This window comes from Centrocercus urophasianus, unplaced genomic scaffold, assembly GCF_019232065.1.
Source record: "Centrocercus urophasianus isolate 14NV4802_14NV808 unplaced genomic scaffold, USGS_Curo_1.0 seq_12, whole genome shotgun sequence".
Lineage (NCBI taxonomy): Eukaryota > Metazoa > Chordata > Aves > Galliformes > Phasianidae > Centrocercus > Centrocercus urophasianus.
Window position 1 is genome coordinate 13,458,665 of NW_024884364.1, and position 15,790 is coordinate 13,474,454.

The following is a 15,790-nucleotide window of genomic DNA, read 5'->3' on the forward strand; positions in this document are numbered from 1 at the left end:
CTATTCAAGCAAAACAATATAAATCGAAGCTGATTCATGAAGGACTTCATTCTACTAAGAAGTTAATTTCTGTTAGTTTTCTCATGAGAAAACTGTGGGTTTTAGATTGTAAACACTCAAAAATATGATCTATATATGAAAGATTCCAGAACAATTAAAAGATCACTTGTTAAAATGGAAGAGCTGTCCGTGAAATTTAAAATTTCATTCTTTTCATTTTGCAGCTTGTCGACCTGGGTTCTATAAAGCTTCTGCTGGCAATGTGAAGTGTGCCAAATGCCCACCTCACAGCTCCACCTATGAAGATGCATCTCTGAACTGCAGGTGTGAAAAGAATTACTTTCGCTCTGAGAAAGACCCTCCATCCATGGCTTGCACCAGTGAGTAGCATCATTGTGCTTGGGGCTGTCGTTTTTTGCTCTTCCATCTGTATCTGAGCAGCTTGCTTGCTTCCTCCCATGTTCCATTTCAGTCAGCCATCCATTGCCTGCCATGTTTTCATACATGTTGGACAGGCTACCAGAAATTATTGGGCTGGATTTGTGTCATTTTCTTTTCATTTTCTCCAAGTTCTCTGTCAGAGTTGAGAAGGAGAGCTGAGACTTTTAAATTCATACCAATATTTTCATCAAAATCCAAGAGCAGTTATCAGTAGCTGTCCTACAGAACAACTCTTGAAGAGCGACATTCCGTCCTGAACTATGCCCTCAGAGTACTAACTGTTTAGAGCAAAATGTGGTTCTTGATGCTCTAGTTCTGTAGCCTAGTAAAATATTTCAGAATTCTTTATAGGAAGTAACTAGAACAGTTTGGTTATTTGTTTTTTTTGTTTGTTTGTTTTTTGCTTTTATATGCTTGTGCCCTTGCTACTCTCATTTTAGAGCAATACAGAAATACCTATTCTTTCCTTTGTAGGACCACCATCTGCTCCAAGAAACGTTATTTCTAACATCAATGAGACATCTGTTATCCTGGACTGGAGCTGGCCTCTTGACACAGGAGGTCGAAAGGATGTCACTTTCAACATCATTTGCAAAAAATGCGGAGGAAGCAGCAAGATATGCGAGCCCTGTAGTGACAACGTACGATTCTTACCCCGTCAGGCTGGCCTCACCAACACCACGGTGACAGTAGTGGACCTTTTGGCACATACCAATTACACTTTTGAGATTGATGCGGTCAATGGGGTATCTGACTTGAGTACACTTTCCAGACAATTTGCTGCTGTCAGCATCACGACTAATCAGGCTGGTGAGTCTCCTCCTGATTACCCTTTCTTTGTTCAGAACTACTGAGATGTATGTACCTTTGTCTCTACTCCCTCTTTTACGGTAGTTACTCAGAATGCTCATATGCTAGGGTAACTAATTGACTTGAATGTGCTAGTAAAAGTAAAAGCAGAAACAAACTCAGCATGTGCTGCTGTCAAAGGACCTGGCAGCATAGCTGTTATGATTAACTCCCAGTCCCCAGTTAATAGTCCCTAATAGCAGAGTCATATGATTCCGTAGCCGGAATGTGTTTTATTAATAAAACCAGATTTTAATAAAACAATCAATTCAATTAATCTCTAACATAAATTACGGTAGTAATCTTAGTGATTAATTTTGATTAAATAGAAGTGGAAAAAAAAAAAGCTTTGATATTAGGCACATCAAAAGCTAACATTAAATTAGAGAGGCTTAAAACATTGCTTTTTATTATTATTATTTTTATCCTTTGCAAGTTGTCTCACCAATTCTGAACCACTGCCAACACAATGGGGGGTGTGGAGCTGAATACCAAATTAGGTCCCAGTCTCTTGGATGGTAATGTGCAAAGGGATTGCTCTGCTTCTGTGAGACTGATTACAGTCATCTAGGCCCTGCACAAGCACAGCAGTATGCCCTGACTGTCAGATCAGAGCTTTTGTCACTGCTGCATTGTTCTACCATTTGTGTCTCATTTGTCAAGGTCTCATCTAAAAGTTGTGAAGAATCTAGACTCTTCTCTAGCATTTGTTTAGGTGCCAAGACTGGAGAAATGTTTGCCAGAAAAGGGAAAAACTAAATCCTTAATTTTCAGTGGTCCTACTCCTGCTGCTCATAATCGGGATGCTTTGGACTAAGAGCACGTGTGTATGCAGTAGGACTGCTTCCACCTCCTTGCATCCCACACCACATCTCAAAAATACCTACATGTCTTCCTCAGAGCACAAACCAAGTTAATATAATTCTAGGTAGACATTCTACTGGTAAGCTAAGTTATTGCAATGTTTTTCACTGTAGAGGTTATGTCTCTTCTCAGATCACAGATTTGCTTTGGTGGGAGGCATAGAAATGTGAGAACAGATGGTTTTCTGACAGCAGTCAGTATATTTGCAAATGCTCTGAAGAACTGTCTAACTATGCAGTAGGCAGATAGAGGTGGATCTGCTCAATAGGAATGTCTTCTTGTGATCCCTTTCTCATCTAGGTATTGACTTCAGCTCTGAAACATGCTTTTTATGTTCCTTCCAAGTAAACTGCTACTGTTGTATTTACATTTTTGAGATATTTCTGTCAGTGATTTGAGCAGCCTTTGTTTAGATGCTCCCTTTTCTTCTGACTTTTATATCAGAGATATTTTGTTTCAGTCTGTTCATCACTGTAGCAGCTGGAAATCACCTGGGGATGTTCTATTAAATGAATTCTGTAGGATCAGTGAAAGGTATTTCTTTGCAAAGGTCTTCTGCTTTGCAAGGTGCTTCCCCAGGACCCAGAGCTGGCTGCCTTTGCAACCTTTGCAACAGGATGCAAGGAGGATTTTGATTTTGTTTTGGAACACATGACACTTGTGACATGGTTGTCAGGGTCAATGCCTTTCTGGAAAGAGCAATTTTTTTTAATGTAACTTACAGACTGCTTAAGCAGTTTGCTTATTTATTTTCTACTTTTATGTACTGTTACATTATGTAACAGTGTAAGTGATGTGACTTATTATATGTTTAATTGTTCTGTCTCTTGATCATGCTGGTTGATTTACTTAGTCAGATTTCCCTTTGAAGTTATGTATGTTGCTAAAACTATCTTAAATATTCTTATCAGTTATCTTAAGCATGGTTACAAGAAAGCAATTTCTCTAGTGTTCCCTTCCTGTTTAGATCATAAAAAGTACACATAAAGAGCATACTTTCTGTTCATGTCATACAGAAGAGCCAGGAAGGGGGTGAGAAGGTCTGAAGATCTTACATGACATTTTATTATATATTTAACTATGGGGGCATTTCAAAAGCATTAATTAAAGCATTGTTGAGTTGGATCTGAAAGAGATCAGAAGAGCCAAAAGCCAGTCACAACTCTAATGCTATTATTTGTATTGTTTGACTTCAGGTACATGCCTTCAAGAATTGAGGCACTTACCAGTCAAATGGAACTTTAGTTACATAACTAAACTGTGCTAAACTTAAGATATACTGCACTGGGAGTTGTTGGGGGGGGGGGTATCCCTTGTGGTTATGCATTTCCATATGGCCAGGCAGATCCTGGGGACAGAGCCACTGGCAAGCCCACAGAAGGAACAGTGTTAGTAGAATAGGAATTCAGAAGAAAAGATTAAGTACAGAAGGTCCATAACACCTGGATCTTTGCTCTGGGGTCTCCTGAATCCAGACACTTTCTCTTTTGCCAGCAATAATTTGAGAGCTCTCTGTCCTTCCAATAGACGTGGTGAAGTAGTAGTACTCATCCTGGACATTTAATATCCATGTGTTTCTCTTATCCACTGTCAGGGTCCATCCCAGCCTGGAGAAAAATATTTTGCAAAGTGTTTTTCACTCTCATTAAAAAAAAAAAAAAAAAAAAAAAAAAAGCAAAAACACTGTTGTATGAGTGCATGAGTTTCCAAGAGCTTGAGGCAGGACTGCACAATCTTTTTGATTTTCTAATGATAAAAATGAGATGTTTGTGGTGGTTATCTTGGTAGCAAAAAAAAAAACAAAAAAACATCAGTTGTATTGTGTTTGCTGGGACTCTGAGTCACAAAGTCCTGCTGAAAAGAAAACAAACCTTCCTCTCCATGTTTCACATCACACGCATGAGCATTTCTGCCTATGCATCCGTCTCCAGTCAAATATATCAGAACATGCATTGTACAAACCTTCTTTTATATGGCAGCTGGGAGATTTGCCAGAGTGCATTAAAATAAATTCAGCTGATACGTTAGTCAGTCAGTCAGTTTGCACAGCAGCTCCATTCTTAAATGTAAACACATCATATACACACATGCAGACACATATTTGTAATTAGCATAGACTTGTATATACACACACACACAAAGAGCCACTTTAGATGCTGCTGAAAAAAACAGGGATGCCTGCACAATGACTCTGAGCTCTAGAATCTCTAACTGAAAACCGTAATAACATTTTAGTGGAGAGTTTTGAAAGCTGATATAGAAGTAAAGGAAAAATGTGCTTTGTTGTCAGTTGTAAAGTTTGAAACATCCAGACTGCGTTTATTGAAAATTCAAGGAAGATATTACATTTTAAACTACAAAACTGGTGTGAAGCCAAGATCCAGCCCCATGCATTAACAGAAGTTCAGAATCATTTTGGGAAATAGATTGTGCTTTTTAATTCCAACTGTCTGTCATAAGTTTTACTCTGCTTTTATTGCACTGTTTTCCCAACCTTCCAGTGAAGATGAGTAAGAAGGCATATCTGGAAAAAACAGCAACAAAGGCCTTTTGCAAAATCTGACTAGACTGATGTAACACTGGTATTTTTCTGATGCATCTTTCTGTTCATGGTATGGAAATAAGAGAAAGGGCACATATTTCTGTTTAATTTAGCTTGTAGATCATCCTACTTGATTGCAGTGTAATGTATGCCTTCAGTTGCCGCTTGATACGGCATCCTCCAAATTATTTTGAAGCATTCTGAGGCTTTCACATTATGTCAGTTGTTTTGCACCAACACAGATGCCATCTCCTAATAACACCAATCAGCCTCATTTAGATAGGGTCAGTGATGACTATGGGAGATTGTCTGGAGTTCAGTGTCCCTCGAAGCGGTGAGTTAATAGTGAATGTGTCAAGCAGAGTGACTGACACCTGTGGCACACTGCCTGGCTTGCGAATGAAGTGATCAGATGTCTGTGCATAGATGTTCTAGCTTGACTGGGTTTTCTGACCACAGTTTGTGCTTTTTTAAATGATTTTTTGTTGTAGCTTTTTTAATATGTAAAACCATATTACATATTGGTAATATGTAATTACCAATGGTGGCTTTCTTGCAGCTTTAAAAAGAACACAAAAGAAAAAGTGATTCAGCCCAGGTCAGAACATTTCTATATTTACTTTGGGCTGCTGCAAGCACAGAAGTCTCACCAAAGGAGCTGTAGGCTGCTATGAGTTCTTCCCTCAGTCTCTTCTTCTCTGGGCTGTACAGACCAAGAGACCTCAGCTGCTCCTCAGAGATCTTGCCCTCCAGACTTTTCACCGTCTTTGCAGCCTCCCTTTAGATGCTCTCTGATAGTTTGATGTCCTTCTTACGTTGTGGTGCCCAAACCTGCACACAGTGCTTGAGATGAGGCTGCACCCGCACTGAGCATAGTGGGACAATCCCTTCCCAGAACTAGGTATGTAGGGTGTAGAACTCACTCCAGGAAAAGACTAAGATTTGGTAGGGACAGCATAGTCATGCTAGTGGGTAATTAGTAGGTTATCCAATGCAATGTACGTCTGTTGTGTCAGCAATATGTCTATGCTGAATATATTTTGTTGATACTGCCTGAGAAAGTAACATTTTTTCTTCTGTAAGACTGTTTTTATGACACCATACAATGTCATATAGTTTGTAGGTATGACTCAGGAATACTGAGCAAAATGTAACCAAAGATTTAATTGACTTAACTGAATTTTAAATAGACATACTCTCTGCAGTGACCTTTGCAGTCTAGAGGAGACAAGGAAGACTTTCAAAACATGTAGATATCTGCCCTGATAGCAGATGCTAATCCTAATACTTAAGATGTCAGACACGTCTTAAGTAGACTTTACTATCCCACTGCTATTCCAGTGCACACAGTACTGTGCCCATTCCTGTAGCTGATTGCCTCTTTCATCTGAAGAGGAATAACCCTATGCACCAGTATATGCTGGAGACCAGTGGGCTGGAAAGTAGCTTTCCAGAAAAGGCCCTGAAGATACTCATAGACAGTAGGAAGAGCATTGTCAGTAGTTTTGGGGCTTGATTCTTGCCCTCTACTCAGCCTGGTAAAGCCACATATGGTGTGACCAGCTTGTTCCCCCCCAATACAACGAAGATATGGGTACTGGAACAGGTTGCCAAAGAGATAGCAGCGTCTAGAAAGGACTGTTCTCTAATTTCTGTTTTCTCTTAACCTTCATCTTTGCATTCATAGAACTAGACCTTAAGAAGAGTAAACTTCACATACATATAATCAGGTTAGAGAGAAAGTAAGCCTGTGCGTGCAAAAGGTTTATTAACTCTGATATCCTTGCTTGAAATAAATTCAGGAGAGTCTTGTTGAATCATTTGTTTTGGTATTTAGCAATGATAACCTCAGAACTCTTATCATTTGTCGTAGCACAAAATATCTATGTGTACATAAGCATGAAAAATCCTACTGCAGTAGGATTGAATTATTTTATAGAACACCTCTATGAGAATGCATTGCTTTAGAGGGAGAAATTTGATTTAGATAAATTGCCTGTGAGTTAATGCCTCCTTTCTAAGTATTTTCATCAGAGAGCCTGCAGGATCCAGTCTTATTCTTCAATGTATTGTACATCATTGTATTCTGTTCAACAATGGTACAAACCTATGGTACTTCCCTTTTGAGTCAGCTGTGAGTAAATTGAGACCTACTTTCCACTAACTAGCTTTCTTCACATGAATATTAGGATGCCTGATAATGGGTGAAAGCAGTTTCAAATCCCTTGTGTGCATTTCAGTTAAATTGCTGCAAACCTCTGCATAGTCACACATAGCATGAGGAGGAGCTTTTTTCCTGCGTTACAATGTTAAATTAATTGGGACACTCTACAAGTAGAGTACTCCCATGTGGGATCTGAAGTGTTCTAAAAAAATTAGTTTATAAACAAGCTTACATTACATTAGTACAGTTTTATTGAGGAGACATTTTATATTTGACTCTATCTTTACGCTTTCTAGTTGCAAGGACCAAATACGCTCTAGATAACTAAGCTGTTGTCCCAAAAGATCTTATGTATAGCTGTAATGTTAGTTGAAATGTTTTGAGTCACCATGTGGGGTTGTAAATTCAGTTGTCCAGGTTAGGTCATAGGGGCCGCAGGAGCAGAGCAAGAAAGTGGAATAAAAACCCAGAAGAAGATAGATGGGAACAAGACATTTTGCCCATGACATTTTTATTCCACTAGCAGTTGCCTTGATCTAGCAGTTACTCCCTCTCTGGCTAAATATTCTGTCTTAAAATCCCTAGTCTTTGCGTGCATTTTCCTGAGCTCTTGCCTATTTTGTTACTTCCAATAGAATTCAGAAAGTCTAGGATTCCAGGAAAATAATTATTAACAAGAAAGCTCAATGTCTATAATTATGATTTTTGTGTTTTCCATATATAGTGGTGTGGAAACTTTCATTTTTAATACTTCAAGTCTTTAATATGTGCCTGCTCGATAATAAAATAAGGTTGTTTTATTTTAATCCCTAAAGGTATCAGTGTAACAGCTCTGGAGGTAGTTTTATGTTTGATTAGTTCTTAAGAACCTAAGGCTTTGTAAAATGAGGTTTCCACTATGCAGCTGTTGCGGCACCTATGCAGGCCTGTGGCATGCAGAATAACAATAAAAAGATACACTATATATCATCTCAGGGTTCTCTATAAGAGCAGTAGTCTTCCTTTTTCTTCCAAATGGCATCTTCCTTTTATTTTTAGTATCTTTGTTGCGAAATCTACAAAGCAGAACAATTCATTTAGCCTGTTCTTGCTTAGTTGTCTAAACATGCATGGAAAGGTTCAGGAAAAAAGACGGTTACAATAGTTGTTTCTGTGCCTCTACGTGTGGCAGTACTGCTTCTGGGAAAAAGATGTAATCCATTTTTGTCTCTCATTTATTCTGAGTTAATGAATTGCAGTGTGATAGAGCTCTATGAGATGGATGTAAACATACAGTCCTTTCTGTTGCATACACTTAATCAAATTTATTTTTTATTCCTCTTCCTATCTCTTCTCTGAAAAAAGCAGCTAACAAATGCAGCAATTTTGAAACAGAAGGAATAAGCTATGTAAAAAAGAAGGTAACAAGTGAGGCAGTAAAGAGCTCTTGCAAGGGGCTAGGATCAAAAAATATTCAAAAAGGCTTTGAGCACAAAGCTGACCAATAGGTACAGAAATTAACATAATTGGGATAAGTGATTTAAAGGGTAGATTGGTGGTACGCTTGTCATTTGTGGATTGAAAATTCTAATCTCTCCATTCAGAGTCACCTTGAGGGATAAACATTCTAAATGAAGAAGAAATCAGCAGTTCTCAGTTCTGTTGTAGGCAAAGACTCATTTGGCTCACAGAGGAAGCTGTTCAGACCTCAGAACTAGAGCTTTTCTTGCCTGAAATCTGTTGCTTCAAGGAAGTAAATTCAGCACCAAGTTGGGCACCAAGCTTGAATATGTCTCTCTGATTTCTTGTGGCAACTGGCACTCTCTCTGCCTTCAGCCTTTATTCTGCCAAGCTAGACTGTGCTGTCTTCAGCAACTTGCTAATGACATGTGATGCTCCCTGGCTAAATAAAATCCATTTTTAGAAAGGATTGTGTGCACTTTACAATCTGTCTCCAAAGACAGGTCCCTTAAGTAGATCTTCGAAGAGAGACAGTTTGAGAAAGCCACAGATGTTTGGTGCATGATATATTTCTCTCTTTCCCTATGGTCCTTATGAAAAGGACATGAAGATAGACTTATTAAAAGTGAGCTAATGACATGATGTAGGGAGTCTCTGGTTCATTGACTGTTATTACAGCTGTGCCCCATTACATCCCAAATACCTAGGACATGCTTGTTTTTTGAATGACATTTATCTCTTGAGTTTCAAACATTCCTGACATAAATAAAGACTTTATGCTTTTCAAATGTGTTTTACAGCTCAGCCCAGAGGCTATTCAAGGATCATTTTAACTCAATAAAACTCCTCCTTTAGGGATATAAAAGGGAAGTGTTTTAACAATGTCACTCCATGCATGGCCTTATATTAGCTAGAGACAGTCTGCCTGAACAGCCTTTGATCCCTTTTCCCCTGGATGTGGAGAAAGCTATGCTGAGGATTCAAAGTCCGTGACATACATCAGTCTGTTCAGTGCAAATGCAGACTTCATGTGAATGCTCATGACCTTACGGAAAGTTCAAAGGCAAGGTTTTGGCTTTTCCTGTTTTTTTTCCCCCTTCTAGTGCTTTTAGCTACCCCTTTTCAGTATTGGCAAAATGGTGGTAATGATTTTTTTTTTTACCACTTTTTTTAGTCTTTGACTTGATTCTACACATGGATTCTCATTTAATACCTTAGTTTGGTAAAATAATAAAAATAACAAAATGTAAATAAGCAGGATGCTTAGCCCTCAGTTAAATAATACTCCTCAGACTTCTGACTTTCCTTTTTCTACACTAGCATTCTGAGTGATCACTGAGGGAAATAATCTCTGCCTCTCTTGACTGAAGCAAAGATGTCAACTTCCCTTACTTCCTTAAGCTCCTTTATTTAGACAATTTTCAGTCAGTGATAGCTGAAAGGAAAAAATAGAAAGATGCCTTTTTCTTTTGGTTTGGGAACATTTCTTTTAATGTTAATTATTAGTGCAATATTTATTTTTACAAGCATTTTAGTGTAAAACCAAATTGTAATAGAATACACATACTTCTGATAAACTATGCTACCATATTTAAAGGAACCCCCAAATTCAAAAGAAAATGAAAGGAGATGTGAACACCTTTTAGCTGTGTTCCATCAATGGTTCTAGTCTTCTGGTTAACCTTTGCAAAATCATTTGGTTCAAAGCTAACTCTGGAAATACTAAAGAATGACAGGGCAAGAGGTTTTAGAAATACTGTATCCACTCACAGTGATTTCTGATCAGTTTGAAAAGGCTCTAATAGAATTTACTGGTAGACCAATTCAGGAGTTTGCGGTGGCTATTTAAAGGAGCATAAAGATTTTATATCTGATATTACTTATCTGAACGCAGGTGTTGTTTTCTCTGTTTTTGGATACTGGTTTTTCTAGAACCAGTTCTTAAATACACTTCTTAAACTGTAAATGGCATTTTTCTGGTGGACTCAATAACTGCCTGAGAAAAGAGAAGTCTACTCAGCATCTGACAGTTGATTTCACAGTCATGGGGAATAAACTGTTCTTTCAGAAAACTTTGCCCCAGGAAGCCTGAGGTTCTAACATCCTACAAAGTGATGTAACAATGGGGTGGGAAAGGCAAAGCAAAATTGTTTATTTTAAACTGATACAGTCTTAAACACATTCTGTGAAAAATATGAACTATTGCGGAGCTCCTACCATCGCCATCTCAAACGAAGTACAGAAAGAATAACATTTGTATTATGAGTACCATTGGGCTGAATTCTTAGGAAAGCATATACAGCATTTGCCTCCTCTGTGCAATAACAGCAGTGAACACCATGGCACCATAATTTTCAGTTTCTGATGTGAGTGCCTTGTGCAGCTTGATACTTCCCAAATGGACATGGTGTTTCCATGATTTATTACACACATGTTAAACATATGAGTAAGTCTAACATTCTGTTCTCCCTGTGGAAGGCATTTGCTATCTCTCTTGATAAAAGGAGGGAGAGATGAGAACATGAATGTGCACCACTTAATGAAGTTTGCTTTTAATTTAGAATTTATTTGTAAGAGTGAGAAATGATTTCTGACAATCACTTGTCCAGTGACAGCTGTTGCCCAGGAGGTTGCCTTTCTCTGTACTTGAGAGTGAAATCCAGCAGCTGCCTTTTAGTGCAATTCCTGCTCGAGCTGCTTGTTTGCCCTTATTTCTTTTAAGGCACCTGTGCAATGCCCGCAGCCACTCTGGAGTCTATCACCACTGGCTGGAATCCTTCAGCTTTTAGGTGCATTCAGATACTTTGGACATAATGCAGGAAATCATCCATTAAAAGAATCACAGACATGTTCATCTCTAAAACGTTGTTTGTTTTTTTTTTTCTTTTTATGAGAGAAGCATCCATGGCTCTCATATTTGATTTTGTTTCATCCGAAGTTAACCTGCCTTTATTTAACCTAGAAGTTTTGTTCTTTTATTTCCCTTTCTCGTTTTGACTTTTGTGAATGCCCATACCTTGGTAGCCACCTCATAGACAGGATGGACCTTTTCACCTGATTCGTAACTACTGAATGCTACAAAGATCTAGAGAAATGGCCTGCACACTGCCATGGGCCTCTTGCTGTTTGGGTTGGATAGGCTTCCCAATCTCTGCTGACAGGGAAGGTGCACTGTGTTCTGGCTGATGGTTGCCTAACAGTGTTACAGAATCAGGTGACATTTTACAGCGCAAGTCATAAAACTATATTGAGTCTGCTGCAGCTCAAGCAAAAGGTGCAAGAGCACATATAAATGTACTGCGCTGGTTTAACTGTGTGTCCTGGAGATTAAAGGCCAAAGGACTGTGTCTGCACATCCAGTCAAGAGAGGTGGATAACTGCATCTGGAAGAGGAGAATGCAGGTTTACAAAATGTTAAAACGTGGCTTTTTCCTCTTTCTCCCTCCTGCCCTGGGATCAACCTGGTGACTCAGCTCCAGCCTTGCCTTTCTGGTATGTACTGGTGGGACCAGCCCCACCATTGCTCAGTGTGGCACGACAGTGTAGCAGGGGCAGTGTGAGCAACTGGGCTCTGTGAAGAAAATAAATGGTAGTGCAACCCTAGAAGTTTTAAAGCAATGCAACTCCTGCTTTCTGTGAGCAGTCTTCTTTAATAAACCACCTAAATGTTAATCCACTGACTAGAGACTGGAGGTGTAAAGGATCCAAGGGCAAGTGTAGAACTCCATACAAATAGATGTGATCGTATCACGGAAATATAATGTCATTGTATTGATTTGCAAGTTATTACTTAGGACTTTGTCACATATTGAGTGCTGTCTGGCAGCAGAATGGTTGGATGAAGGTGAAGCTAGAAAGACAATATGTAAAACTAAATGCCAGGGTTTTGTTTTGTGGATGGAACATATATGAGTAGCATGGCTGGCTGGGTTGGGCCCAGCTGGATGTGGGCACCCCGTGCTTGTGGCAGGGCTAGTGCTCATGGATGCGACTCCAGGTTTTGAGAGAAACTTCTAGTGAAGAGAGCAGTTTATTTCTTCAGACATTGGTCTTTATGCTTGCCCTTGTGCAATTGTTCTGGGGTTTGGGCACTGGTGCTCTAAGGCTTACAGATTTGGGTTTGGGTCCCAGTAGATCCTGCTGTCAGAGACTGCACAAGATTTAATTCTCAGATTATGATCTTTATTCTTCTGGTTCCACGTTACCTCCTAAGGGCATTAAAGAAAATTTATATGTTATGTCAGATGACAACATTATGATTAGATAATAAAAATCACTAGTTTTCTAAAGAAAGAGAAACAAAAAATAGTACATTAGAAGTTTCGTTTTTTTAAATACAATCAGTTCTGCTGGCTCGGCTTTGTTCATGATCACCATCTCTCAGTATTACTGGGAATGTTTTACTATCTGATGCTGATAGCTGGTTGCAAGAAAAGGCTGAAAGTGAGTGGACCATGGTCATTTTTAGAATGAAATTTGGAGAACTTTACAAGGCTTTCCCAAATATTTAATTTGTGATCTAGGGACCTAAGCAAGAAACAGCACAACTCTAAATATTTCAGAAAATGCACACACATAACTTCCCAGAGTTAATAGTGAGCTCTCTGTCACAGAACTGGGAATTTTCTTCAGTATATACATCTGTAGGCCAGTCACATATGAAAACAATAACCAAGGAATAAGAAAAAGTCAATAAGGAGATTTATATACAGCTGCTATTAAACTGGAGGAAAACAAATGATCTGTTGGGGTCAGTTTCTCTGGGAAATCAATTTGAGCAGAGTTTTATTGTCCTCTCTGCTAGATCCTTCATGTTATTTGCTTCCACCTTTAATAGTTGTGAGTGAGGAGGGTTTTACACTTGTGAGCCTAAGCTCCCCGGATCATTGCATTCGTTACCTTTTCAACATCCACATTCCCAGTTGTCACAAATGCTACCTAACAGCACTGAGCACTCAAAATACATTTCCCCTTGTAACTCCTGGGAGTTTTGAGTGTTCATATTAACTGCTCAAACTAGTCGTAAACCAGTTAGACTGTAGTACCTGTGCAATAGTAACCACTTGATTCATAAATGTCTCTATGTACATTGGATATGACTACTGAGATTACAGACCTTTTCTTGAGGAAAAAAAAAATTGGCATAGACTCTCCATGCATGGCCACACAAGCCTCATGTTAGTTATAAAACAAACAAACAAAAAAAACCCACCAACCAACTTTTTTCAGTGAGGAGCACTAAAACATTACTTAGAACATCAATAAAAATGTAAATAAATGGAGCCCTATGATCAGCAGAATTTATCCAACCATCACTGAAATGCTATTCACTCAGCTTTTTAGTCTAGAAGAGTATTCTCCTTAAGTTTTGCTTTGAAATATACATTTTCTAAATGATAATCAATTCAACTTAGTACTGAAGATGATGCTTTAACGTAATGTCTAAAAATTTCTATTTACAAAAAAAAAAAAACTTCACAGTAATTTTTACTATCCCTGTCACAGCAAGCTCATTTTTCTCAATTATAGTGGCAGCCACTTAGAAGATCTGTTCCAGCATTCTATTTTTGCACAATCTAATTTTTTTCTCAATTTTAAGAAAGGAAGATCCTGGAATTGCAATAAAAAAATGACATTTGAAGTATGAAGTAGTTCTACTTGCTTCCATAGCCTGATTTTCACTCCAGTTTCATCTTACTGTACTTATTTAATGGTCTTTAGGAAACAGGAGATCTTCATCTCTCTATTCATCCAAAAGACAGCATTGCTCTTGGTGATATCTTCATTGGTCAGTGATTTATCATGTTAAATTTCTTCAGCTTGTCTCTTTGCTGGAATTTCAATCTCTTCTGAAGATTAGTGATAAAACACAGTGACTGAAGAATTCTGGTGAGAAGGGAAGATTAGCTGTGTTGCAAAATGGAAATTAAGGTTGACATCTACTTTGAACCAGAAATGGTTGCTTTGAGATTAAAAAAGTTCTCTGGACTTGATGGGAGGTAGTCTATTTCTGCTTTGCAGGATATGTTCAAGTACTTGAGGGGAACAAAAGAAAGAACTATGAAAGTGAGTATATTTCAAAATATACATTTTTAGGATACTGTTTATATGGTGTTGATTGGTTGGTTGTTTTTTTTTTGTTTGGTTTGGGTTTTTTTTTTTTTTTTTTTTACAGTGTATTCTAGGGATGTGCACAAAAAATAATTGGTCATTCCTTCTAGATGCATCACAGACTTGAGCTGGGGCCTTGGTGGCTAATGCACTAATGTTGGCTTGTGACTATTTCCATGCATGGCAATACATATATAGAGGCTACTTTCACTTTTACTGCACATTAAATCCATTGATTGTTTTCTTGCACTAGGGTTGAGGACTTCTAACACTTTCAAACATGCCTATCCAACAGATACAGCAAAAAAATAAAAACAAAAAAATGTTTGCATTGAGATTAAACAGTTCAGATTCTTCAAACCAGCAAAGGAAGCTTGCACCAAGTGCTGTGCAGGTCACTTTTGCATTCTCTCTCATCTTGGTCAAACCAGAGAATAACTGGCACATGTTTCTCCATTGATTTGATGTATTAATGGAGGGGTTAGAACTACACATGGACGAAAGAAACTGCTCAGTAGATACATGGGCTGTGCAGGGCAACAGGTGCTGTAGAAGAGTTAGGTCACATCCATCTCAGCTTGCAGCAGAGCCTGATAAGGCAAAGGCCAGGCTGGCTGCTGGGAGAGACTCCTGTGAAGGCTATCCTCTGTGGATCTCTGTTTCCTACAACACATAGGAAGGGACTATAGTCAGCTATTGCATGTGAAGTCCAGTGTGCACACACAGGTGTTGGGAACAGCCAGAAGATGATGAAACTCATTCCCAAATGTTGGTTCTTTACTTTCCAAATCATGTGTGCTTCAAAATTAAAATGCTCAGGTAGTGTGTAAGATAAGATAATAGATAATAAGATAAGGTAATAAGATGAAGGAAAGAAAATATACAAGATGGTTATGAAATTAATAATAAATTACAAACAAGTATCTTCCATTCCAGATAAAATGACGTGATATGTCCTCTAAAATTAGATAGTCAACCACAAAAACAGTTGAAGAAACCTTTCCTTTATACACTGACGTGTACTTTAAGTAACCCTCTGTAATGTGCATAATTAAGATATTGTTTTAAAGAGATTTGGATATATATCTATTTTTTATGTATGGATTTATATATCTAATTTCCATAGCTCAGTGGTTCAGCATCTGGCAGAGTTCATCGCTATGCTGCAGAAACCAGGTGTTCTCAATGCATGGGATTGAAGGTCCCTGAAACTTTTTGTTCTCTGGGATCATCAGTCTCCCCTCCATTCTCCCATGCCCTGGGATGCTGTCTCTTTCAGACACTGTGTGTGTGCAATTTCTAAGCAGCTTTGGGATCAGGAGAGGTATATGAATCTTTTATAATGTTATTGATTATGGTAGAACAGACGCTTTTCTAGT

General features: G+C 38.4%; 1 protein-coding gene across 1 annotated transcript in view; it reads left to right on the forward strand.

The window, feature by feature from the left end:
* The window catches only part of EPHA3 (EPH receptor A3), a 205,397-nt gene that overhangs the window by 125,990 nt on the left and 63,617 nt on the right, over positions 1-15,790 (forward strand). The window contains exons 3-4 of the mRNA XM_042810528.1: positions 225-380; positions 916-1,251. Coding sequence (XP_042666462.1) covers positions 225-380; positions 916-1,251 — 492 coding nt within the window. The remainder of the gene's footprint in view (positions 1-224; positions 381-915; positions 1,252-15,790) is intronic.